Source organism: Saccopteryx bilineata, chromosome 4 (genome assembly GCF_036850765.1).
Source record: "Saccopteryx bilineata isolate mSacBil1 chromosome 4, mSacBil1_pri_phased_curated, whole genome shotgun sequence".
Taxonomy (NCBI): domain Eukaryota; kingdom Metazoa; phylum Chordata; class Mammalia; order Chiroptera; family Emballonuridae; genus Saccopteryx; species Saccopteryx bilineata.
Genome location: NC_089493.1, coordinates 68,351,889 through 68,378,964, shown reverse-complemented (window position 1 = coordinate 68,378,964; position 27,076 = coordinate 68,351,889). Strand labels below are relative to the sequence as shown.

Here is a 27,076-nt window from a genome sequence, read left to right as displayed (position 1 = left end):
TCCCTGCCTCTCCTTCGTATCCCTGCCTCTTCACGCCTGGGGAAGAGTGTCGCAGGCAGTGGCTGCTGGTGGGCCCTGCCAGCTGTCTCAGTGTCTCGGGCAGCCCTGAGCAGAGGTGGACCTCCACGGGCCCCTCGGCCACCTGCACCCCAGCAGCACGCCCGGCTGAGGGTCAGCAAAGTCAGAGCCCAGCCACGGCCCTGCCGGAAGTTAGCTGGTTCTCGGGCAAGTCATCTGTCCGGGCTTACACCTTAAGATTTGTAAACACTCTCTCTGGATTGTCAACATGACCCAGAGAGTCATCAACAGGAGGTTCTCACATTATACTATCACGGTTCCAGGAGCACTTTGATAAATTCCCGCAGAGCAGTCCTGTTGTCAGGCTTTGGGACTATGATAGGAACTCTCACTTGTCAAAGAGAAGTAGTAATGGCTTAAAACCAGTGTCCGAGTTGTTGGTTTCAACTCAGGGAAGGGGGGACAAAGTACCATAACTGTATCTCAAGAAAGACCTGCTGGGGGTTCAGCACTCTGAGCATCTTGGTTCAGAATGTGGACGAAGGAATCAGGGCTGTCTTCTAATCTTTAGAGGGACACTAAATCAGATAGAGTTTTGTGCTCTGAAAGAGAATACAACCTATAATGATACTGACACTTTGAGTAAACAGTGTAGTTGCGGAGAGATAAAAACAGTTATACCAAGGCACAGGAATGAAACATATACAAATACCCAAGAACAAAACTGAGGTCCCTGCTGTTTAGAGACCAGAGTCCTCACCTCACGGGACTAAGATGTGGACAGCTCAGAGCAAACGGCCCTTTGTCTTCCAGCTGCAAACATCATTTGACAGTATATGCATCACCTGCTTCTCTCACCACTCTCCTGACTCAGGGTCAGGTCAGCCAGCTTAGTTCTCCATTGTTACTCCCAGCTGTCCACAGAAATACTCGCCCTACCATTTGCATAACACATAAACCTACTATTCATAATATCCTGGGGAAGCAGGAGGCAAGTACTATTATGCATTATGCCCAGTTTACAGATGATGAAATTTAGAGTCAGATACCAAAGCTGGGACCCAGTTATCCTGACTCCTAGTCTAGTGCTCCTCTGTGTCCCCGTGGCCTGTCTGCCCAACGCTGAGCCTTCAAATACTGTACACTGTTCCCTGTGTGCTGGGGTGGCACAGGGATGATGGCTGGAAGGGGTGGGGCTGGAAGGAGTGTCCGGCCAGCCCCCAAGCCTGAGTCATAGCACAGCACGCGGCCTCAGCTCAGCAGCCGTCTGGCCAGTGTGTGCCCCTGTGGCTGACTCTGATGCTGTCAGATGCCAATTCTGCTATTTATTTGAGGAATGACATTTTTAAATGTGGCAGATATACACCACAAGTCATAGCAGTCACATCAAGAGAACATTCCAGATCCTTTTGTAGCCTGCTGAAGGTCAGGGGCAGAATGGGAGGCCCTCACAGCTCAGCACTGCAGCTGCCCCAAAACACCACCATTGCTGTGGGAGCCGGGGGTGCTGAGGACAGTTCCTGCAACGCCTTCTAGGGACATATCCCATCTTGTCCCAGGAATTGACAAGAATTGACACCCAAAACCTCCCTAGTGAACACAGGGCCCTAGACATTCTCCTCAGGTGCTTACCCCTGACACGAAGGTGTTCCCTGTTTCCGAGGGCGCCAGGTCCAGGCAGAGCACGTCAGCCCCGTGCCCGTGAAAGCTCTGCAGCAGCTGCCCGCTCTCCACGTCCCACAGGGCGCATGTGCCATCGCCGCTGGCCGTCAGGATCTGCCCGGAGGAAAGGACAGGAAGAGCGCTGTTGTTATCGCTTCTGTCAGGGGCAAGTCATCAGGGAAAAGAAGACTTCTTAAACACACACACACCCATCCTCGCCAAATCAGGATTCAGGCACACAAATGTTTCTCCGGTATTGAGAAAGACAAAGTCCATGCCGACCCTCGGTCACTGAGCTGTGCTTTCGGGCCTGTCCTTCTCCAGGGAACAAAACCCGGGGGCCTCCCTGCCGCACCTGCCGGGCTCTAACCCTCGGGGCACGCAAGGAGCGCTCCGCGTGTCTGCTGGCCAGAATGTTGGTGGGCACCTACAAGCAGCCACACCCACTGCCGAACAGGTCAGACACGGAACGTGCTTCTCGGACATGAATGAGCACTCCAGTCACCAGGCTGCCTGTTAACAGAGTGTGGGGTGAGTGTGAGGTCCTGTGGTTCCCACAAACTCTCAGGTGATGTTGACGCTAGTCACGCCCCGTCTGAGCAACAGGGGCTGAGGCAGCATTCTGCTAGGCACACTCTCCTAGCGCTGCTTCTTCCCAGGTCAGGGGCAGCCGCAGAGGCTCCACAGGGCCGGTGAGAGGCGAGGACAGGCACGCACAGTGCCAACAAGCTTCCCTGTGCGCTCAGGGCGTGCAGGCAGTCTGCTAGGCATCGGGGTGTGCAGAATGAGCGGGTACTGGCTTCTCCTCTCCTGAAGCTCACTCAGTTTAACAGGCTTGGCAGTACAAGCTGAAAGAACCTAATTCCCTGTCTCCATGTTCATCAATTCTAGGACCAGGCACACTTTTCTGGTGCCATGCTAAACAATGTTGTGATCAAGTAAAAATAACCTACCTGCTTGCTCAGGGAACACCTGCTCCTGCAAAATAAGACTGTGAACCAACTAAGCAACTTACCAAGACCAATAGCTCTAGTGTAATGGGACGACGCTCTAACCAAGCCATTACTCTGGATGAGCTGTTTAGTCACATCTGGTCACAGTACTGTTCAGCACAGCACCCGGAAAGTGTGCCTGGTCCCAGAACTGATTAACACGGAGATGGAATTAGGTTGGTCTCAGCTTTTACTGCCAACACTGAAACCTATGTAACTTTATTAACATATGTCACCCCAATAAATTCAATTTAAAAGAGAGAAAAAAAGGGACTAATAGCTTGCCCATCAAGACTGGCTTTAAGACCCTTACCTCACTGGGCTCACCAGCTCAAAGTTATTATGTCATCAGCCAGTCTCCCACTGGGAGAGATCCACCTTCAAATCACCCCGCCCAGTCCTTGAAACCCTCCAAGTATCCTTCCCGGGTTTCTCCACTTGGAAACACTTCAGAGATTCTCGGGTTGGGGTTTTCTCTCCCTCGCTGCAGTAGGTCTAAGAAACTTAGCATTTCTGAACAGCAAGTTGTAGTGACGGTCTGGTAGACAAGACAATGACCACTTACGACCGAGCGTGCGAAGTGCTGAGTGAGATACAGGCAGGCCCGAGGGAAGGGCACCAGCCACGCTCTGGCCACACCTGAGCTGGCCGGGTGAGAGGGCGGGCACCGCAGGGACCCCCGACCTCAGCACTGGATGAGAGGTGTGCCTGTGGGGAGGGGGGGACCTGGCCTGTAGGCACAGAACAGCTGTGGAAAGCTTCCAAGCAGAATGATGAGGCCAAGGGCACGGTTTTGAAGACTGCCAGGGCACTGCGGCTCCCCCTCAGCAGCCTCCGTATTGCTTACAAGTGGAGGCTGGCCCACCGGAGAGGAGCCCGGGGTGCCTGGGAGCAGCACGGGGCAGAGCTGGGCTGCGTGAGGCCTGGGCTCCGGCCGAGCACACCTTCGTGGGGCTGGGAGGGAGGCAGTGGGGACCCACGGTTCATGGGCGCAGAGGCCCAGCTAACTGCACTGCAGCACCCTGGGGCCAACCTGGTCATGAGAAGCCATGGGGGAACCACAAGCCACAGCAGAACCTCCCTTTGCCCCAGCTTCTGGCTGCTCCCAGGGCCTGGACAAGGTGATAGCACAATGCAGGAAGTGGCTCTTACAATGTTAAGTGCCCACAACAGAGAGAACCCTCTGTGGGTGATAATTTCTGATGGCTGAGGAAAGAAAATAGGAATCAGGCCTTAAGGACTGCTAGCTTCCAACACACCATTGACCTGCTGCACCTCCGATTTCCACGTGCTGGCGGGCTTCTCCCTCCCTCTCCCTCCTCCCCATTCTCTCCCTCCTCTCCTGCATGCTAGTCCTAGCACTCACGAAGAATCCCCTCTCTTCTGCAGGGAGGGGACCCGTTACAAGGAGGGGAGTCTGCTCCCACCCTGGGTGTGCGTCCACAGGCTGCACCAGGGCCCGGGCTTCCTGCTGGGACGTCGGGGGAGGCCCAGGACCCTCACAGCTCGGAGGCCACTTCGGAGCACCTCCCTGGAACAAGAGCTGGGCGAGTCCCGGAGCTCTCAGGCTTCTTGGGCCTAGTCCCCAAGGTCCTCTTCAAAGTCCCCACTGGGAAGTAGCTCTCAAGTTTGGGAAATTTCCAAGGCTGCAAAGCTCCTGCAGCTGTCCACGGGATTCCCGGCAGCCTCCACTTCCCCTAAGTGTACATCCAACAAGATGAGCATTTAATCAGGTTGGAGTTCTCTCCCTCGACCTCCTTCTAGCTACTTGTTAGCAGAAAAGCACATTCTGCCTTACCAGTGCTCCCTTTAATCCCCATCTCCAGCACTGCGGTGCTGGGTCTCCACCAGAGACATTTCAGGTGCCTGAAAACCCACTGTTCCTGCATCCCTCTGTGACTTCCTTCTTCCAGACGAAGCATACTCTGTTGCTCTGGGTACTATTCAGGCGCAAAGACACCTAGTTCTGGCCTCTGTAGCCAGGTGGGGCCCCAGTGCCCCCTACTGTACAGGTCTGTAAGACTCCTGGTCGCAAAAGTCTGCACACCCTTACTGTCAGCAATTAAACCATGACCTATCACCTGGGCTCTCCTCCACCAGCTCCCCCCCCCGCTGACGTGTGTCAGCTGAAGCCACGGAGGGCTGTGGAAGGTTTTAATCTGACTCAGACTCTCCTTAAAACAAATCCAAACATGACGCAGCCCCTGCACGACTGCCCTCCCTCTACAGGGCACTCAGGGCTCCCCGTGATGTTTCTGCCCACTTCTCAGGCTGCCGCCTCCCCGTCGCTGGCAGCACCCTTGTCCTCCAAGGCTGGCCCAGGAAACGCCTTGCAGCAAGCCTGTGCCCGCCCCTCCACTCCGAGCTCCCAGCCTCCCCGCTGTCCCGAGTGTGCTTCCAGCCCCGGAGCCAGGCTGCATCTGGCACCGCGGTGGCGGACGCCTAGAAAGGTCTGCTGAGTAGATGTGGACAAACGACAGCATGTTTTCACACCTTGTTGAAGTGTTAAAGTATTGTTTCTACTTTGAGGATTACTCAAAGTAGGGCACAGATGTCCTATCTAAAGCTTCTTTTGGCATTCGTTCACCCAGGAGTGTAGAGCACACTCAGTGAGGTATTTGCAGTGTGCGGCTCGAAGGCCCAGGCTCGGGGACGGTTGACACACAGACATACCCTCCCAGACTGGGAGACAGAATCCCCACCGTCGCAGAAGGCTCCCTGATCCACCCCAGCAAGTCAGTCAGAGAAGGATGTTCCATATGGTGCGTAGTTTATCTCAACTCTGTCAATGGCCACTGACCCTGGCTTTCCTCATTTCTGATTTTACTTAAAATAATAGTAATAACGAGTGAGGAACAACAGGAGCTTCCTTTTGAGCCCCCCACTCCTGTGCAGAGGAACGCCGGAGAAGCCTCCTCCCTTCCCGGCCCTCCGGCGGCTGAGCCCTCACGCGGCCCCGTTTACCTGCATGTCGGAGTTCGTGAAGCTGCAGGCCGACAGGTAGTTGGTGTGCATAGCAACAGATTTCTTCTTGGCGGCCATGTTTTCATTTTTGTCAAATGTCAGTGGATACACGGAACACTTGTTATCCAAACCACTAGCATGGAGAGAAAGCAGTGTCCGATGTTGAGAGAGGGAGAAGTGTATGTGTGTACTTTCTCATTCACACAAACTTCTGAAAAAGTTTTCCCTTGAGCAGCATCACATATTATAACTCTTTCCCATACTTTTACTTTGAAGATTTTCAAATGTACAGTAAGACTGAAAGAAAAACAGTACAATGTACACCCAATCTGTCACCTAAACACCTAACTTAGCATTCTGCCATATTTAAGGAAGCAAATTCTGAACCGCTTGAATGCAAATTGCAAACACGATATGTTCTATCTAAATACTCCAATCTGCAAATTTACATCTAAGAACATTCTCCTATGTAACCACTACATCATTATCACAACTGAGAAAACTAACAAAAATTCCACACCACCACATAGTAAGCCATCCATATTCAATCTTTCCCAATTATCCCCAGAACACAGGGCCCCGACAAGGTTCACACATCATGTTCAGTTTTTGTCTCTCGTGAAGATCACTTACCCTAGAACAGCCCCTCCACCTGGTGTTTGGTGTCCGTAACAACAGCTCTTAGGCTGGTTCTATAGAATGGCGCCCATTCTGGATCTGTCACACTGTCTCTCTGGTTAGATTCAAGTACAGCATTTTGGGCGGCAATAGTACATATAAAGGTGACATTGTGTGCATCTTTCTTATAGCTCCACTTCAGGAGGCTTGTCAAGGGTGCTGATGCCAACCTTGATTATTTGGTTAAAGGGGGGACAATCAGATCTCTCCATGGGAAAGGTGGTTTATTAATTAGCAATAATCTGTGGTGTGATACTTTGAGAGCATGTGAATACCCTGTTCCCCAACAACCTTCCATATAATGGCTTCAGCATGATTACCTTTGCTTATTTAATGAAATAGTGCTTTAGGGGCACAAAATGGTATTTGGTCTTTCCTCCTGTGCTTACAGCTGTTTCTCTGCAAAGCAGCAGCCTCGTTTCACCAGGACACTGTGCATCCATGGCTTCTGGGTTCTCTTCACCTGTGCTACGACCCATCACTACCATTACTCCACGCAAGGCTCACACTGTCCCAAATCTGCACAGTGGGGGCCCCTTCAAGCAGCTCCTATTTCCTTTTGATACAACCCTATTGGTTCCTGGGCACTTCCTTGCTTTCTGGAACAAGAAAATATCCTAGGCTCACTTTATTCTTCTGCCCCAGACCTGCAATAAGCCTTACTCCCAGGAACCCTGCTTCCTTTCCATGGGGAAAGATATTTAGGAGAACACTCTCTCCTGAGGCCCTGGGCGCTGACCCCTTTGACTTCCCAACTGCTCGGAACTGCAGGTGTAGCCTGGGGTGGTCTATCACTAGTAATCAGCTTCGGCAGGACTGTTTATAGATCATGTGGGTGAGCAGGATTTGCACTTGGCTGTGGCAATGAACCAGCATGCTGTGGACCAGGGGCTTCCCTGACCCTTGAGATGACCCACACTGAAGCTGCCGAGTAATTTTTGTAGCTCTGTTGGGCTGTGCGTCGCTTAGGATTATTTGCACTGCTATGAGATACAGTGTGACGCATCTGGGCTGAACCACTACTAAACCAGTACTAAACCACTACTTCAGTATCCAACTCATTTTGTGATCTCGGTTACAGTTTTTTAAAAGTTCTCTGAGCCTCAGTTTCCTCAACTATAAAGTGAGTAGATCCCACCCACCTACCTCAAGGGGCTTGTTGTCAAGACTGTCAAGAGTTCAGAATAGCCTTTGACACATGACGGATGCTCAGTAAGTCGTCACTATCATTACTCTTATGTTCTACTTGCTTGAAGCTGGCACTGTATTTTATTCAACTTTGAATCCCCTAGGCCACCCAGAAAGTGCCTTGTATGAGGTTGCTCAGAGCAAGTATACCACACCTGTATGAAGGCTTCTTGGCGGTTATGGCTCTCAAGTTAAAAATACATACATACATACGTGTAATTTGTGTGTGTGTGTATATAAAATCAATTAGCACACTATTTTGAGAAGGGGATTGTGTCATACTGTTGGAATTTTAGCTTTCAAGTTTGGAACCGAGAGACAGACCCAGTAGTCAGGCAGATGAAGGTAAAGTATCCTAAAAACAATCCCATCATTACCTACAAAGACACTGAGAAAATGTGGTATGGGTATGGGTCTGGGTCTGTGTGATCATGGAGTTACATGGGTGTCACAAAGCCATGGCCGGGAAACCCTACATTAGATGATCACTAGAAACTCACATTAACCGCAGCGGCCCTTAGCAGTTCTAGGGAAAGGTCTGAGTACAGGAGAGGTGCTTTTATCTAAGAGGAGGTTCAGTCTCTCTCATTTCAGTGTCTGATGCTCTCTCCTCAACCGCTGGACCCCATATTTTAAAAAAATGTTTTAAAAGAACTTTCCTTGGTTTGGTTTTCATCACAACCTGTGAGGCGGCCACCACATGCCCAGGCCCAGGGCAACAGGGAAGGCTGAGGTACGGCGCTTCCCATCCCTCCATTCGGAACCCTCAGGGTGTCACCAGAAAGCTGGCTATCTGGGCCTTAGATTTATTCTCTTCCTGACAGCTCCCCAGCCCCCATTCTTCCATTTCGTGAGAGTTAAAATAAGAAAGTAGGGGCAGCATCGTTTTATAAACTGCCCCTGAGGACACTGTTCGCTATGTTCTTATATTCACTGCATATGCAGAAGGCTCTATCTAGTCTTTCCGTAGCTTAGAACCAGATACCCGCTATCTCACCAGATATCTCAACATCAAGTATTGAAAAATTATGTAACTGATCCAACTCTATGCATTTGCTAGAATTACTGCCCAGTTAGAAACATATTATCAAGTGAGGATTTGACCTTACCTAATGCGAGGTCTGGCTTTTCCCCCTGGCTACTGGGAGACGATCTCTGAGCCCCTGCGATGTTCTACCTTATGGGAGTGCCTTTATTTGCTTGGGGCTCTGGCCACTGGACAGTCGAACTGTGTGATCTGTGATGGGGGTTTTGGAACACAACCTACCTGAAGAAACTAGACTAAAGGTCTTAGTCTAAACTCCTGGAGAGACTCTCGAGTAAGTGAAGGTCAGCCGTGTGGGCACAGGGAGGGCCACATGGAAGCTTCATGTTTGGACCGCTCCTGGCCTCTGCCCTGTGTTTCTCTTCCCGTGGCTGTTTCTCATTGTATCCTTTCACTGTGATAAGACTGAGAGCCTCAGTCAGCACATTCCCGAGCTCTATGAGTCACTCTAGCAAATTACAGAGCCCGAAGGTAGCTGTGGGAATTCTTGAATTTGCAGTTGGTATCTGAAGAGAGAGAAGTCTTGTGGGGACTGTGCCTTCTAACTGTACAGCTGGACCTTTGCACCTACCTTATAATTGTAGTGTCTATATATAAAAACAAATGTCTTACATATGTGGCATATACATAAATACACGTATGTGTGTGCGTGCACACTTATACTGCGGTCAGTGCAGGTCCTTTCAGAAAGTAGATGGGGCATGAATTTTATTTATCATCTTCCAGTTATAAAATGGAGACACAATCTACTGTTCAATTACTTATAAAATTCAAAATTATGATATACATGTACATGAACATGGGTTCCACAGGCATGCCAGTCTTGGCAAATGGAGAGGGGACGGTGCCCTCAAAGTAGTCACCCAAAGGGCAGGACATTGGGGATGGTGGCTGGTGTGATTCCGGCTGGGGAAGGCTCCAGAGTTTTTGTTTGGAGGCCCAGGGTTTTCCTATTTGAAATAAAACTCTTTCCTCTTGTTTATAAAAATATGTGCTTATGTATAAAAACTGAAAATAAAATGATAAAGAAGAGAAAAACACCCACAGTCCCACCATCCAGAAAGAGCTACTATTACATTTTTGGTCTAGTTCATCACAGACTTTATACTAATGCCTCTTTTCTAATCACGGCTGAGATGCTACTGTAGAGATACTTTGAATGGCCCCACATTGTTTAACACACAGACAGGGAATCGCGTTGGTTGCCGTTCTCATTGCCAACCCTGTTAAAACGAGCTCCAGGAGAACAGAGAATAAAGCACAGTCTTCCTAGTAACCTGGATGCTCTTTTCACTTCTGTAAATAAGCATTTTCCTTTTAATAGCTGTATAATATTCCATTCAATTCATATATCACAATTATTTAATAATTTTTGATGGACATTGTTTCCCTTGTTTTTGGCTTTATTTTAAATAATTCTACAATAAAATGTTATTATTCATACACCCCTCCCTATATTTTGGATCATTCTTTTCAAACAAGTTCTTAGATGTAAAATTACCAGATCAAAAATTATAAATTTTTCAAGGCTTCTGATACACATTACCAAATGCTTTCCAAAATGCACCAATTTATAGTCCTCACCAACAGCATCTAAGTAGGAGGGATAGGTTTAAAACTTCCACTACTGGCCTGACCTGTGGTGGCGCAGTGGATAAAGCGTCGACCTGGAAATGCTGAGGTCGCCGGTTTGAAACCCTGGGCTTGCCTGGTCAAGGCACATATGGGAGTTGATGCTTCCAGCTCCTCCCCCCTGTCTCTCTCTCCTCTTTCTCTGTCTCTCTCTCTCTCCTCTCTAAAATGAATAAAAAAAAATTAAAAAAAAAAAAAAAGCTTTAAGAAGACACTCAGAAGCTGGTTTAAAAAAACAAAAAAAACAAAAAAACTTCCACTACTGTTAGTTTGTAATGAAAATAATTATGAAAGAGATTTTTGTGCTTTTTTCCCCCTTTGATAAAATTCAGGGAGGAATTTAACACATTGCTTAACAGGCAAACAACAAAAATTACAAGTGCTTTTCTTTTTATTGACTTTAGAGAGATAGAGGAAGGGGGAAGAGAGGGTGTGAGGGCGAGAGGGTAAGAGAGAGAGGAAGAACTGGAGAGAGGGAAGGAGGGAGGGAGAAAAGGAGGGAGGAAGAGGGAGGGAGGAAGAAGGAAGGAGAGGGAGGGAGACGGGGAGAGAGTGAGGGGAGGAGAAGGAGGGAGAGAGAGAGAGAAGTATTCATTTGTTGTTCCACTTAGCTGTACACTGACTGGCTGCTTCTCCAGATGTGCCCTGACAGGGGATCAAACCCACAACCTTGGTGTTAAAGGACGATGCTCTAACCAACTGAGCTCACTGGCCAGGCAAGAGCCAAAAATTACAAGTGCTTGTTTGCTTGTGTGTTTTTCCCTGTACAACACTATTTCATGGCTGACAGAAAATCTGCAGAGCTGCTGTAGGCCCTACTTACCCACACGCAATGGCACATCCCGAGGGGGCGTACGCACACGCCATCACCCACGTGCAGGGCATGGTGACCGCGTGCTCCTGAAACACAGGGTGAACCGTTCATAAAATAAACAAGGGCCGCTTCTACAGAAACATCTTAACATTTAATTTTTAAAAGTCACTGGCAATCTTACTGAATTACATTATAGCTTCTCAGGGCAGTGGAGCGGGGTAACAATTAGCTTGAGACTGGTGAAGAGACTTACTCAGCCCCATATAATTCAACCAAACGTTGTCATATACTCTAAAAGTTAAAAATCTCAACTGGCAGAAGAAATCCTTAATGTTTTACTTCTTTATGTTACACTCCCCATTTCTCTGAATTAAGACTGGTGCTGCTTTTCTTCAAAAGGTCCTTCTACTCAGTGGTGGAGCGTCGGCCTGGTGTGCAGAAGTCCCGGGTTCGATTCTCGGCCAGGGCACACAGGAGAAGTGCCCATCTGCTTCTCCACTCCTCCCCCTCTCCTTCCTCTCTGTCTCTCTCTTCTCCTCCCGCAGCCGAGGCTCCATTGGAGCAAAGATGGCCCGGGCACTGGGGATGGCTCCTTGGCCTCTGCCCCAGGCACTAGAGTGACTCTGGTCGCAACAGAGTGACGCCCCGGAGGGGCAGAGCATCGCCCCCTGGTGGGCAGAGCGTCGCCCCCTGGTGGGCGTGCCGGGTGGATCCCGGTCGGGCATGCGGGAGTCTGTCTGTCTCTCCCCGTTTCTACCTTCAGAAAAATACAAAAAAAGAAAAAAAAAAAAAAGGTCCTTCTGAATTTCAATTCCAGTATGTACTTCATCTTATCTACTCTGATTCTCCCTATTTTCAAAATATACTTTTGAATGACTTTTACATGTATATTATAAGTTTGTTTACTTGTGAGTATACAAGAGCCTCTGTCCCCTATGGGTCCTAATACCAAGCCTGGGAAGGTGTGAATGGGGGTGGGGAGGGTGGTCTTGACTTGTGCTCAGGGATAAAAGAGAACCCACAAAACAGAAGCATTAAGAACTAGGCCTAACAGTCCCTGGCTTCTGGATGGTGGTGAAGTCACCCCCGTCCTCCTGCGTGCAGATGAGCAAACAACAAAGCCATGACTCAGTAACACCATGTTGGCTCTAACACCATCAAGATGTGCCGCCCCCCACAAACCAGCCACTGGTACTAACTCAGTCCTATTCTTCATCTGTGAAGCCAGGAAACGGGGCCATATCTGTACAGGACATTCAAGTACTGGTCTTTCCTGTGTCAATTTTTTTTTTTTGCGGAGAAAATATGGGCCTCAAAACGGTCAGCAAGATTTTGTTGTCATTCACAGTGCCTCAGCCTTTCAGAGGACATAACAACCTGCTGCCCTCCAGCGAGGTGCGGTGGCCGCTCTCTCAGCCCAGAGCACCCAGACCCCTTTCCTTACAAGCAATGACTATATTCCCTGCCGGGGCCACAACTCCACGCTCCCCAGAAATCAGCCAGTGTGTGCTCTATGCTGTGCTAAGGTGTAAACAAGCAGCAACAAAAGCCCACATACTGAAGAGTGCTGGGGGAGGCAGAGCCTTCCATGGAGGGAGGTGAGTCCAGTAAAGCCCTCTGCGAACTGTTCGGTTCATTTTCCTTATTCCCCAGGGGCCTGGCCATCAGGGACTTGCTCTCTAATATGGTTCTCGGGCCTCATTTGATCAGGTCACGTGATAGCTGCCAACCATGACATTTACTAAATGTATTCAATAATGCAGAATATGTCTTGACCAGGCGGTGGTGCAGTGGATAGAGCATTGACCTGAGATGCTAAGGACCCAGGTTCAAAACCCTGAGGTAGCCAGCTTGAGTGCAGGCTCATCCAGCTTGAGTGTGGGCTCAGCTTGAGTGCAGGATCGCTGGCTCGCATGTGGGATCACAGACATGACCCCAAGGTTGCTGGCTTGTGCCCAAAGTCACTGCTCAAGCAAGGGGTCCCTGGCTTGGCTGGAGTCCCCCAGTCAAGGTGCATATGACAAAACAATCAATAAACACCTAGGGTGCTGCATCTGTAAGTTGATGCTTCTCATCTCTTTTCCTTCCTATCTATCCCTATCTGTTCCTCTTTATCACTTTTTCTATCTTTAAAAAATAAATGCAGAATATGGACACTCTCAACTTATGACAAATACAGGTCTCCTTTTTAATATAGTGAAAAGGAAGGCTTTCTTCCAAGTAAAGACTGGAATCCATATTTAATACACAATACTCGTTATTATAAATGCCAACAGGATGTAGACATGCAAGTACACCTAACACACAGATTTAATTAAGCCTTTCTCCTTAGCAGAGTCTCAATTTAGGTCTAATTTGGAGCTGTGCATGCTCAGCCCACAGCTGCCAGGGGCTCAGGCTCCACTGCGTCCCTGGGCAGTGCTGGACAACCCACTGCAGCCTGGCTGCCCGCCCATTTGCTCACGTCCACAGTGCTCTGGAGTCTGGTCAAGGACGGAGTGGGGTGGGGTGGAGAGAAAGCAGGGGACTTGGGTACGTCTATTATCACTCAGAAGAAGAAATGCAGTTGTCTATGTGAATGTGACCAGTGTCCCAGGCCACGCCGTTCCTGTCTCAGTGTTAGGACGTCTTGGAGCAGCTCTGCATGCCCAGCTTGAGAGGAATGACTGCTCCAGTGGGCGCTGGGCTGTCCCGACACAGGTGGGTGACTGTGGGGTTTTTGTCCCCAGCCAGGCTCCCCGAGAGGCAGGGAATGAGGACAGGCTGGGGTGCTGGACCAGAGCACCTTACGCTAGGCTGGGGTTCTGAGGTACCTCGGTGCGCTGGGGACACCTTACCTTGTTAGTTGTGAAGGAATCCCAAACGATCACCTTCCCGTCCTGGAGGGAAAAGGGTAGGCAGTTCAGGAGTTGTCAACAAGTCCACTTTCGCTGTAACCACGGCTACAGCCCACACTGGGGGTGTGGGGAGTGACTACGATCCCTCTGTTTGTAATACAAACGCCCCAAGGATAAATCTGGGAGCTTTGGTCCTGCAACACAGTTACCATGCAGACGTGGTGTGTGGAGTCTGGGGGAGACAGGGGCAGAGGGTGGCTGCGCTGACCTCCTCAGCACACGGGTCCCCCAGGGAATCTGCAGACTCTGTACAGACTTGATTTCTTTAATCACTCAAGCCATATGGAGCCAAATCTGGTGAATGAGGTGATGGGGGTGGGAGGGGTAATGCCCCGAGCAAGGTCTGATTACCTAAAGTGATACAACTGCTTGCTTTGCGTGATCAGGCAGAAGATTTCTATATTCCTGCTGAGTGTGGCTGAGGCGCCCTTGAAGCAAGGTCAAAGTCGAGAGTTTGGGGCCTTTCAAGACTCCACAGTACATTGGATGTTCTGGTGTAATTTCTCTGGCTACTCTCCCGAACACGATGTGTGGGGCAGGTTAGGTAACAGTGCAGAGAGTAGAGCAGGGGCTCTAGGTCTGTGTCTGAGGGTCCTCCGTGCCTGGAGCCCCCGCGTGCTGGGCAGGGGTGCCGACCCAGTGCATGGCCCACGTCAGCACTCATTTCGGTGGCTTCCTCCACACCACCTCCCTGCCTGTCCTCACTGCCCACCCACTGAGCGCTCTGGGGAGGAAACGGCACGGAGAGGCTAAAATCAGTGTGATAAAACTCAACGTGGTCCCTTCCGTGAGCAGTCTGTACACCGGGGGCCTACGTACCGAGAGATGGTGCCTCCACCCCAACCCTAACCCACACAGTCAGGCTGATTAATCTGCCTTTTAAGGGAGAAGGGCTGCTCTGAGTCACTCCCAATCTGTTCCAGAGCCTGCCTGCTGTCCCCAGCTTCCTCCCACGCGCCACCCCACTCTCTCTGCAGCAGGGAGGGGTGGATGGGGCCTGTCAACCTCCTCCCTCCCTCTCCAATCAGGGGTGCATGAGTGACAGAAAGCCCAACATATATTACACTTTTAAGGATAGAAAAGTCTAGAAGGCTAGGTGGCAACATATACATCTCAATAACCACTTTGTAAAAATAAGTTAGTTGTGAAAAACCAACATCTGTTCTAGAAAAAAATGTGTCTTTTCCAATGGCTTTAGGCCACCCCTGTGTTTTGGTCGTTCGACCCCCGCCGGGGTCGCGACCCACAAGTTGAGAACCGCTGATCTAAAAGAAATGCTCTGAAATGAAAATGGTTGTGATGGGGTGGTGGGGATGAAAACCTTTTATGTGTTCTCTTCTCCAGTGTTTAATGTGGTAAAACACAAAAGTGATCAACTTTTTGTGAACATAAGAAAAGCAAGTGCTATGTGACATACTCGATTTGTAGCTAATACAAGGAAATTAGTAACACCTGTCCTATCAAATGCAACACTGACATAGATATTAGTGCTTGTGGATTATTGAGAATATGTACAGTTTTTATATTTAAAAGGGTTATAAAAATGTCCAAATTGTCCTTTGAAAAAGCTGGGATGAAGGCTGGGGTGAAAGGTAGTCCAAACTGGCAATAAAAATATGTAACTTCAGTTTATAGTTTCATGTTCAATGCATGTAACATCAAAATAAACATCAAATACTAAGCAGTGGTTACCAGGCTCCAACAGAGTGCCAGGCACCGCAGTCTCCTGACACTCACACCTGTGTGTGGGCCCCTCCCTCATGTAACAGGGCTGGTCTGATGTACACAGAATACAGATTCAGTGAAGGGATTTCACTTCTGAGGCCAGCTCATGGAAGACCTGGCCACAGAAGCACAGCTCCCACCTCCATCACTCTCTCTTGGATCACTGCTCTGGGAGAGGCCAGCTACCAAGTCCTGAGCAGCCCTATGGAAAGGTCTACATGGCATGGAACTAAGCCCTCCAGCCAACAGCCACGTGAGCCGTCTTAGAAGTGAGTCTCTGCCTTAGTCCAGCTGGCAGATGACTGTGGCCCTGACCAGCACCTTGCCTGCAATTTCATGAGAGACGCTGAGACAGAGCCTGCCAGCTAAGCTGCTCGGGATTACTGACTCTCAGAAACCGCAGAAGAGAATAAATATTTGTTGTTTTCAGATGCTAAATTTTGGGATAATTTGTCATGTAGCAATAGGTAACTAACATAAGCTTTTAAATAAACTATGCAACTATACAAAATGCATGAAAAATTAGACTTCACAAAATCTATATATATCTTAAAATTGTTCTTTAAGGCATACAAATTGCTAGACTCTTAAACTGAAAGAAGCCATGGTGGCCTCTCAACCACTTATGCCCTCAATTTGGGGAAAAAAACCCCACTGTTTTAAAATTGACTTTACTCACAAATAAGACCATAAAATATGCTCAGGAGGAAATAATTTTAAACGGGCCCTGGCCAGTTTGCTCAGTGGTAGAGCATTGGCCTGGCATGTGGAAGTCCCAGGTTCAATTCCTGGTCAGGGCACATAGGAGAAGCGCCCATCTGCTTTTCCACCACTCCTCTCGTTCTCTCTCTCCCTCTCTCTCTCTCTCCCTCCCTCCCTCCCGTAGCCATGACTTGATTGGTTCAAGTGCACTGGCCCTGGGCACTGAGGATGGCTCATGGAGCCTCTGCCTCAGGTGCTAAAAATAGCTTGGTTATGAGCATGGCCCCAGCTGGGCAGAGTATGGGCACCAGACAGGGGTTGTTGGTGGATCCTGGTCAGGGCACAAGTCAGAGTCTGTCTCTCTGTCTCCTCTACTTTCACTTGGAAAAGAAGAAAAAAAAAAAGAAGAAAGAATTCTAAATGGTTTGTTAAACAGAATTTACAGTGTTGCAGTATTACAAATTCAAAATCTCCCTAAATCAGTGAAGTTCTGCAGTATAAAAGAATTCTTAACCCTGTTAAACTCCTGTCCCTTGGAGACTAAGCAGTGTCCTAGGGATCAGAAAGGCTTTTTTGAAAAGGACAGCTCTTGTACACTGCCCTGTAAAATCAGAACCCTGCTCTCTGCCAGAGGCAGGTAACGTACCTGTGATGAGCTCACGATCCTCCTCTTATCTTTGCACCAGTCCATGCAGAGAACTTTGTTCCCATGGCCTTTCAAGGTCCTCCTGGTCTTCATGACGAACTGCCCCAGGGCTTCCACCCGCTCCGCCACCTGGTGCACTGGAAGGACAGGCCACAGTCAACACTAGTACCAAGGACCAGGCCTGAGCCATACGTCGGCACAGGGGAGACACTGGGCTTTCTCTGCAGCCCCAGCTCAGGTCTCCTCGGTCCCCCACATGCTTGCAATGCTCTCTTGGTGTGTGGAAGTCCCGGGTTTGATTCCCAGTCGATTCCTTGGTGGAGGGCAGAGACAACACTCGTTCTCTGTGTTTTTCAAAGCACTGCCATATATGCACATCGAGGGACCAATGACAAGATGACCTCATGTTTGCAGAGCACTGTACAGAATGCTCCGGTCGAAGGGCCACAGCTCTGCAAGGTGGGCAGGGTGGCAGCGGAGTGAGACTGCTATTTCCATTTCACAAGTGGGAAGACTGAAGCTCACAGGGGTTATCTGGCTAATACAAGTTCATATAACCAACTAGGAGGAAGCTGGGGCTTCTGGTTCTTTTATCCACCACTTTCTAGTCACAAGGAAAAGTGACTTTACAAAAACTACCCTGGCAGGTGCCACAGTGTGCACCCATCCTGCTCCAGGGCCGGTGCCGTGACTCCTAACCGACCCCCCTGTGCCTAGCACGGGCCTGGGGCAGAGCTGGTGATCCCTTCACAAGCTGCAGGAAAGGATGAATGAGCAAACCACCGAACAGTGTACCTGTGGGTTTACTGAAAACTTACCGCGTAAGTGGCAGAGAGCAATGCAATGTTTTAAAGTCTGAACACATGCTCTCCAGAAGGTACCCACATCAGGATAAGCTCCAAAAACCAGTCTTTCAGGGGCTGGGGCCACAGCCTCTTTCCTGAGGGGCTTATTCAAAGGCTCTCAGTGCTGAGTCTCGGAGGAAGACAAGTTCCCGTGAAGCAGCTCAAAGGGTTGCAGAGACTGTCTCGTGAAGGCCCTGACCACGCAGGTGAGGAGACGCAGGTGAGGGCTCATGCGAGCACCAGGCCTCTCTGGCAGAGGCTGTCTCTCGGTGGGCTGCTCTTCAACCAGCAGCTGCTGAGGCTTGCTGGGAAGTCGGGGCTGAGACAGGCAGACCCTGTGGTCTCAGCCCTGGGTCAACAGCACCCCTCTAGGGGACACCTTCCTTCCTGCTTCCCTCCCCCCCTCCCTCCCTCCCTCCCTCCCTTTTCGCTAAACACCTCAGTGTATATTTCCCACCAACAACGAACTCTTACATAACCACAGTACAATCACCACAGCCAGAAAACTAACACTGAAACAATAATACTATGTCTAATCTATAGAGCTGATAGAGATACTCTCTAACGTCCCACTAATTTATATTGTTACAGCAAAAGAAACCCCGAGACCCTGTGCTGCATTCAGTTTTCATGTTTCTCTAGTCTCCAGATATTTCGTTCCCCAATTTGGGCTTATCTGATGTTTCCTTCAGATTAGGTTTGGGTCACACATGTCTGCAGGAACACAGCAGACTGACGCTAACTTCCTGTCAGTGTGAGCCAGCAGGAGGCACCTGCTGTGATCACTTGGTTAAGGTGGCATCTGCCAGGCGTCTCTACTGCAGTTACCACTTCGCCTTTTGCAATGAAAAAGTATTTTGTGGAGATGTACTCAGATTACATAAACATCCTCTTACTCCTCAAACTTGCACACCCTGGTTTTAACATCCATTGATTCTTGCCTGAGCTTGTTATTAGGATACTTGGTAATGGTGATTTTTCTAATTCCATCATTCCTTCTGCATTTTAATTGGTTTTCTAATATAAAGAGGAACTTTCCCTTCTCCCCAACGTATTTATTTATTTATATATTTTTTATTATTTTTTACAGAGACAGAGAGAGGGACAGACGGGAAGGGAGAGAAATGAGAAACATCAATTCCTTGTTGTGGCTCCTTAGTTGTTCATTGATTGCTTTCTCATATGTGCCTTGACTGGAGGTGGGTTGGGCTACAGCAGACCAAGTGACCTCTTGCTCAAGCCAGTGACCTTGGGCTCAAGCTGGTGAGTCTTGCTCAAACCAGATGAGCCCACACTCAAGCCAGTGACCTCGGGTTTTGAATCTGAGTCCTCCACGTCCCAGTCCGACGCTCTATCCACTGCGCCACCGCCTGGTCAGGCCTCAACTTATTGATTCACTCATTTATACTAGTATGGCCTCATGGATTCTTACCTTACTGGAGATGTGATAAGCCCTTTACTATTGTTGTTTACGTTGCTGCTCACACAGTCCCGATTTGCTCAGGGAGCCGCCTCAGGCAGGCTCAGGAGACCTAGCATGTCCCATCCTCCTCTAAGCACCTGTCACGGCAGGCTTTCCCTGCCCCAGCCCTGGAATAAGCCACATCTCCAAAGTCTTCGTTTTGGCTGCCCTATTTCCCTGTGATGAAGAAGCAAGTGTGAACAGGTCAAAAGCCTTTGTGACATCCTAAACTGCAAAAAAGTATGTGATGAACAATAAAGTGCTCCAGGAACCTACAAGGATCACGTCATAGCTTCTGCTAAAACAGCACGTTCTTTACTGCCTGACCTGTGGTGGCGCAGTGGATAAAACGTCGACCTGGAAATGCTGAGGCCGCTGGTTCGAAACCCTGGGCTTGTCCGGTCAAGGCACATATGGGAGTTGATGCTTCCAGCTCCTCCCCCCTGTCTCTCTCTCCTCTCTCTCTCTCTCTCTATCTCTCCTCTTTAAAATGAATAAATAAAAAAAAATAGCACACTGGTCTCTTACAGACACGGTCTGAACAAAAACATTCTGGATGGAGTTGAAAAACAGACAGAAATTTTCTGAATTCTTATAGGCCTTGTATACAAATCTATACCAGCTCAGAGCTGTGAGTATATTCCACTTTGAAACACCACACTGATATTACTGCTGCTCCCCTCAATTCAGCATTAGGATAGTCACAGCTAGTTAATGTTCCTCTTACAAAAAAAAAAAAAAAAAGAGAAAAAAGGATGACTCACCAGCCAAAATAGGCTCCCCTTACATAATGAGAATTTTTAACATATCTCAACTACTAATTATTTTTCTCACTGCATTTCCCTTCCCACATCTGGTTCACTTCTAATCCACTCCCTCCTGTTTCTACCTGCCAAATCTCACATCTGTTGAACTAAAGAGTTAAAACAAATTTTTTTTTTTTTTTAATAAATTTTTATTAATGGTAATGGGATGACATTAATAAATCAGGGTACATATATTCAAAGAAAACATGTCTAGGTTATTTTGTCATCAAATTATGTTGCAAACCCCTCGCCCAAAGTCAGATTGTCCTCCGTCACCCTCTATCTAGTTCTCTGTGCCCCTCCCCCTCCCCCTAACTCTCTCCCTCCCTCCCTCCCATGTCCTCCCTCCCCCCCCCACCCATGGTAACCACCACACTCTTGTCCATTAAAACAAATTTAATACTAAAATTTTTTTTTTTTTCTGAAGCTGGAAACAGGGAGAGACAGTCAGACAGACTCCCGCATGCGCCCGACCGGGATCCACCCAGCACGCCCACCAGGGGCGACGCTCTGCCCATCCTGGGCGTTGCCATGTTGCGACCAGAGCCACTCTAGCGCCTGGGGCAGAGGCCACAGAGCCATCCCCAGCGCCCGGGCCATCTTTGCTCCAATGGAGCCTTGGCTGCGGGAGGGGAAGAGAGAGACAGAGAGGAAAGCGCGGCGGAGGGGTGGAGAAGCAAATGGGCGCTTCTCCTGTGTGCCCTGGCCGGGAATCGAACCCGGGTCCTCCGCACGCTAGGCCGACGCTCTACTGCTGAGCTAACGGGCCAGGGCCCCTAAAATATTTTTTAAAAACAACTGGAAATGAGTTACGTTCTGTAAATAATTTGTGGGAACTCGCCCAGAGCTGATGGTGCTTTCTCCTTTGCCTTCTCATGGACCACCCACCGCTCCAGGACTTCCCTTCTGTTCTTTTTTTAAAGAAATCACACAACCAGCTGATTTCTATAATAAGAACTTACTTGCATATAATGATAACCAGTTAAGAAACCCCACTAGAAGGTAAGTGGAAAAGGATGAGGGCATGTCTTGCTCTATCTCCTTAGAGCAGGACTGGCACAGAGCAGTCAGGGATCCCGGGAACCCGGAACTGGCTCTGCTCTGCTAGGCTGCCAGGGCTCAGAGCCCGGCTGGGCCGGCCGGCCACGCCAGCTGTGCAGCCCCCAGCAAGCTACTTAACTTCCTCCTGCCTCCCTTCCTTCCCTTCCCTGGGGGGTTTGCTGGGACCACTATTTGAACCTGGTACAAAGGGAACACTTAATGAGTGTTAGCTATTATTCTCCAACTTGGCACACAGCAGGTGCCAGGTAACTACTGAAAGAATAAATGAAATGCTCAGTAAGTATTAAATTTTAATCAACTGTAGTAATCCTAAACAGCAGGATTTGGTGGACAAGCATAATTTTTAAGCACTTTTATTTCTTTTTTTTTTTTTTTTTGTATTTTTCTGAAGTTGGAAATGGGGAGGCAGTCAGACAGACTCCCGCATGCGCCCGACCAGGATCCACCCAGCATGCCCACCAGGGGGCGATGCTCTGTTGCATCCAGAGCCATTCTAGCACCTGAGGCAGAGGCCATGGAGCCATCCTCAGCGCCCAGGCCAACTTTGCTCCAATGGAGCCTTGGCTGTGGGAGGGGAAGAGAGACAGAGAGGAAGGAGAGGGGGAGGGGTGGAGAAGCAGATGGGCGCCTCTCCTGTGTGCCCTGGCCGGAATCGAACCCGGGACTCCTGCACGCCAGGCCAATGCTCTACCACTGAGCCAACCGGCCAGGGCCAGCACCTTTCTTTTTTGTACCTCTCCCTACCTCCAGTCTATCCTCTCTGCTTCAGCTGCCCAGGAATTCCTCCACTGATCAGGGCAAACTCCTTGCACGGCAGTGGGCGGCCCACCTGTTTCCTGATCCAAGCAGGCAGAACCTAGGGTGGAGCTGGGGGCCCTGCACCCCCACACGCTCCCTCCGTGAGTCATGCCCACTGAAGGTGGAGGTGGAGGCCGCTCTGAGAAGGAGCAGAAAGGCAGCGTCTTGGACAAGGGGGAAGGGTCAGAGAAGGGGAGGATTCCAGTCTGTGGTTGAGGAGGCAGCTGTGGCCATCAGAGGAGACGTCTCAGAAGCCTGGTTCTGAGGGCTGCACAGGAGATGGCGGGAAAGGAAAGCGGAAGCTAGCTTCTTAGTATCTATTTTGTTTGTCCAGTCACCTGGAAGAGAATGACCTAATCCATGGGGGTGTTCTGAGGTTTAAGGGGGAAAGCAAACTACGTGCCAGGCTAGGAATCAGAAATACAGAGCTGGGGGGCTAAGGGCTGGGTCCTAGAAGAAACAGCATAACGGAGGAGAGAAAGCTTCTGAAATGGAAGGACCATGAAAACTAGAGATCGTGTTTAGGAAAGGAGAAAAGGGGAGAATGAAAAGAGGTTATGGACAGGGAGAGTGTTTTTCTTGATTTCTTTTAATATAATTATAGAAGCACATGCTCATTGAAAATAACCAGAAAATAGGAACATATGATCCCTTATAATTCTGCTTAGTCTGACCATTCATAACATTCAATGTATATCACTGCAGACCTTTTCTCTGTGTGTGCACATGTATGTAAGCAGATGACATTACATGTATAATTCTGGAGGCCTGGTGTTTTTTTTCACCTGATGTCTTTCCACGTGAAATGTAATTACCTGTCACTTTAAGTGACTGCACAACATTCCACTGCATGGATGTACCCCACCCCCAGCTCCCTCCTGCTGGACACTGTGTTCCAGGTCTGCCGTGCTGCCTGCCTCACTGCGTTAGCCCTGAGATAAATTCCAGCCGTGGCTTTGCTGAGTCAAAGGGAAAGCACGTTTTTAAAGGCTTTCCATGCATGTTACCATTATCCACCATGAACTGCATGTCTCCTGGGTGACAGGTGAAGGCCTGAAGATTTACACCAGCCTGAGACCACACACAGGCTTCACCCCTATTTCTGTGAAAAAGAAAACCGGTTTAGACAGGCTAAGGACCCGATGCACACACACTGGACCCTCAAGGACAGATAAACACCTTCCACAGAAGGATGAGCTTGGGGCAGGAAGCTGGAAGTCTTTAGACAATCAAGGATTAGGTGAGGCAGTGACAGTGGCTTCTTAGTTCAGGAGACACCCCGACCGTGGACTCCCCATATTCCTTGATGGGTCAGTCAGGAGTCAAGAAACCTGCACTGCCCCTGAGCGGCCACCACGTGACTGGGAGAGTGATGGAAGTTACAGCCGGAAGAGACCCACGCGACTCAACAAGCCGTGCTCAGCACTGTCCCGGGCGGGGCTCCAGAGTGCAGGGCTGGCCAAGGGCAAAGCAGCGACTTTCAGATTTGAGTTGTAGAAGCCTCCCCACCCCCACCCCCGCCTTCTTCTGCTTTCTCTCTCTCTCTCACACACAAAGTCTTACTAGAAGCCCTGCACAAAACAGAGCAGAGCTGGTGACCGGTGGGGGAGGACAGGGGACGACGCTGGGCTCAGAGTCACATCTATCTGTCCAGCATGCCTCATGCCCACTGTCCCCCAGGGTCCAAACAAGTGTGAGGAGCAGTGAGCTGCCCCAGCCCTGTCACTTCTCAGAGAAGGAAATGAAGCCTGAGGGGAGGGCATGACTTATAAGTTAGTGGTAAACAAACGTCTCCTCCGAGCCTGTGCCCTGCTCTGTAAGACAGGGTGTGAAGAGTTCATCTCGAAGGGGCCTTAGAAATCACCTCGACCTCGAGTTTCAGGCAAAGATTACTTCTTCACCAAGATGTGGCTTCCTCTCAACTTTTCAGGGAATAGTTTTGCTATTTATTTTATAATCTAAACCTAAAGTAAATCTGAGTTTAAAGTAAATGGTATAATATGAAGGTCAATACACAAGATTTCAAACCATGTCAATTCATAAAGTGAAAATACACACAAGGGTCCTTCTCGTCATTCCCAAAAGGCTATGAAAATAACGGCCTAGCCCTGGCCAGTTGGCTCAGCGGTAGAGCGTCGGCCTGGCGTGCGGGGGACCCCGGTTCGATTCCCAGCCAGGGCACATAGGAGAAGCGCCCATTTGCTCCTCCACCCCCCCCCCTCCTTCCTCTCTGTCTCTCTCTTCCCCCTCCCGCTGCCAAGGCTCCATTGGAGCAAAGATGGCCTGGGCACTGGGGATGGCTCCTTGGCCTCTGCCCCAGGCGCTAGAGTGGCTCTGGTCGCAAAAGAGCGACGCCCCGGAGGGGCAGAGCATCGCCCCCTGGTGGGCAGAGCATCGCCTCTGGTGGGCGTGCCGGGTGGATCCCGGTCGGGCGCATGCGGGAGTCTGTCTGACTGTCTCTCCCTGTTTCCAGCTTCAGAAAAAAAAAAGAAAATAACGGCCTAAGCATGGACAAGCTCTAAAATCTCCCTGAAAATAAGCATTATGCGGTTCATTATAAATACCAAAGAGAAGATCAAAGACAAGTGAGCTGTCATAAACAGAAAAATAAAACCATTTAAAAAATTATCTTGACTCAATCACTTTCTAAATTTTCTACCAATACACAGTCTTGATAGCCGCCATTTGGTAAATCAAAAGATTCAAGGAAGGAACATTATCCAAAGTTAATTTTCAAAAACTCATTCCGATTCTACCCCGAGGTAGAATGGTAGAGGTATACAAGCCCTCCAACACCTGGGTGGAAGGAAAACATCTACAATCACATTACCTCATCGCTTCTGCCACAGATTTTTTGCATTTCTTTAAAACCACGCATTAGCCACACCCAGAAAAATCCTACCCTGAATTCCCTGGTGAAAAGCTGGAAGGGTTAAGCTATGGTACAGCATGTAAGGTGGGATACCAGGTAGAATACCATCTAACAGTTTTTAAATGCTGACATCAAAAAGGAGTGTAGGTAATACCAGGAGCTCTTTAAACCATTGTGTTAAATTAAAACTAGGCTCCAACTCTATACCTAGCACAGTCCTAATTATGTGCATAAATATCTACACAAATATAAAAGCAAAAGCTATGAAATACATCAAAATATAAGCAGTGGCTACCTCTAGTTGGTGTGGTTATGGATGGGTTCTGTATTTCTAAGTCTGCTAGAGAGCACAGCTTTACTATGATGTATTCTAGAGACACTTTCATGGGCTAGTTCAGGCGCATTATGAATGCAGAGCAAAAGGAAGGGAGAGGAAGTGAAAGGCAGGTTTGCTTTCTGCTCCCTTGGCTGCAGGCAGCACTTGAAGGAGGATTACTCTGCAAGAAAACTCACTTCCATGAGCCTCAGTACGCACAGCGTATTTCCTTAGGACATGGAAAAAGTGAATCACCACATCTGCTTCAGACTAATCCAGAAATTTCGTTTTCCTAGATTTCTCCTTACACTATAAAATTAGAATCGTCCAAGGCTCCAGCCATTAAGCCTGCAAAAACAAACAAATAAATAAATGGAGCCACTTGAAAATGGAGCTGGGGCTGCCAGCCCAGAGGAACTGCCTTGCACATCTTATGCCTCAAAGCTCTGGAATGTAAAAACAGGGCAGAAGAACCTTTAGGCTTGGCCTAAAGCAACACTGTGCTCCAAAGAACTGTTTGCAAAGATAATGAGAAAGCAGTTATTATGACTACTGGACTGATGACTACCAGACTGAAAATTAAAAACACTGTCTAGAATGGACATCACTGTGCTATATGCATATTATTTGCACCAATGAGAATGTGTTCCTTCTATTGATGTAATTGTTCCCCTTACTGTTGTCATAAACACCCACTGCCTTTATCTTCTAATTAAGACATTAAATATTTGGGCTTCTGCCTGAATCAGTGTTTCCCGAATAGTTATTCTTATTGATCTCAAATAAATGTTTGTTGCTTCTCACTTTGAAAGGCCTTTTTATTTTTAGGTTAACAAGCTTTTGAGAATAAAACCTTTCACAAGGTTATGTTTAGAACAGACAGAATAGTGAGTAATATCTGCTGATTAATCCTATGATTTGCCCAAATTTCCTCTGGACTTGGACTTACCCAGCGCTTGTCCTGCTGTTTGCTTCTAGCCTGTCTTTGAGACCATTCCTCATTTTAATTTATTTTATTTATTTATTTATTTAGGTGAGAGGAAGGGAGATAGACAGACTCCAGCATGCATCCTAACTGGGATCCATCTGGTAACCCCTTCTGGGGCCAATGCCCGAGTACCAAGCTATTTTTAGTGCCTGGGGCTGATGCTCTTCAATAGAGCCATCCTCAGCAGCACCTGGGGCTGATGCTCAAACCAATCAAGCCACTGGCTGTGGGAGGACAAGGAGGAGACAAGGGGGAGGGGGAGGGAGAGAGAAGCAGATGGTTGCTTCTCCTACGTGCCCTGACCAGAAATCAAACCCAAGATGTCCATATGCCAGGCCAACACTCCATCCCCTTAGCCACTGGCTAGGGCCTGCAAGTTTAATTTCAAGTTAAGGACTCTTTATAGATGAACACTCTCCTTTTGTTCTTGACCTTGACTCCCACTCTAGTACAGGCAGTCCCTGGGTTACAAACGAGATAGGTTCTATAGGTTTGTTCTTAAGTTGAATTTGTATTTAAGTTGGAACAGGGATATTGACCTATTAAATGCAACTCAGACAGATGTTTGTCTTAACACAGTATTTATTTTTACCTTTCTGTGCGTATAAATACTTAAACATTTTCAAACCTATCTTATTCATAATCCAGGGACTGCCTGTACTCATTTTTTATTAAAAAAGCAGTACATTCTCAGATGGGTTAAACTGAAAAGTACCTTTACTTCCTCACTCCTCTGGGCCCCTCGTGAGATAAGTTTCTTGTGTACCCTGCCACAAACTTAATGCACTTGAAAGCATTCCTTGATTAAGCTGAAGAAATCCTCTTATACATACAGTTCTGCATCTTGCTTCCCCCCCCCCCAATACTGATACCTTTTCATACACACACACACAAATTTACTTTTTTTCCTTATGAATGTAAATCTCAACTTTCTGAGAGATGGCCTGGCACGGTGAGGAGGAAA

The 27,076-nt window shown here is 48.6% G+C and overlaps 1 protein-coding gene across 1 annotated transcript in view; it reads right to left on the bottom strand.

Annotated features, from left to right (window-relative positions):
- GNB5 (G protein subunit beta 5) overlaps nucleotides 1-27,076 on the bottom strand; it is a 50,258-nt gene that overhangs the window by 9,761 nt on the left and 13,421 nt on the right. Inside the window, exons 4-8 of the mRNA XM_066276324.1 lie at nucleotides 16,964-17,100; nucleotides 13,831-13,872; nucleotides 11,003-11,079; nucleotides 5,637-5,769; nucleotides 1,651-1,794 (exon numbers count right to left, since the gene is read on the bottom strand). Of these exons, the coding sequence (XP_066132421.1) occupies nucleotides 1,651-1,794; nucleotides 5,637-5,769; nucleotides 11,003-11,079; nucleotides 13,831-13,872; nucleotides 16,964-17,100 (533 nt within the window). The remainder of the gene's footprint in view (nucleotides 1-1,650; nucleotides 1,795-5,636; nucleotides 5,770-11,002; nucleotides 11,080-13,830; nucleotides 13,873-16,963; nucleotides 17,101-27,076) is intronic.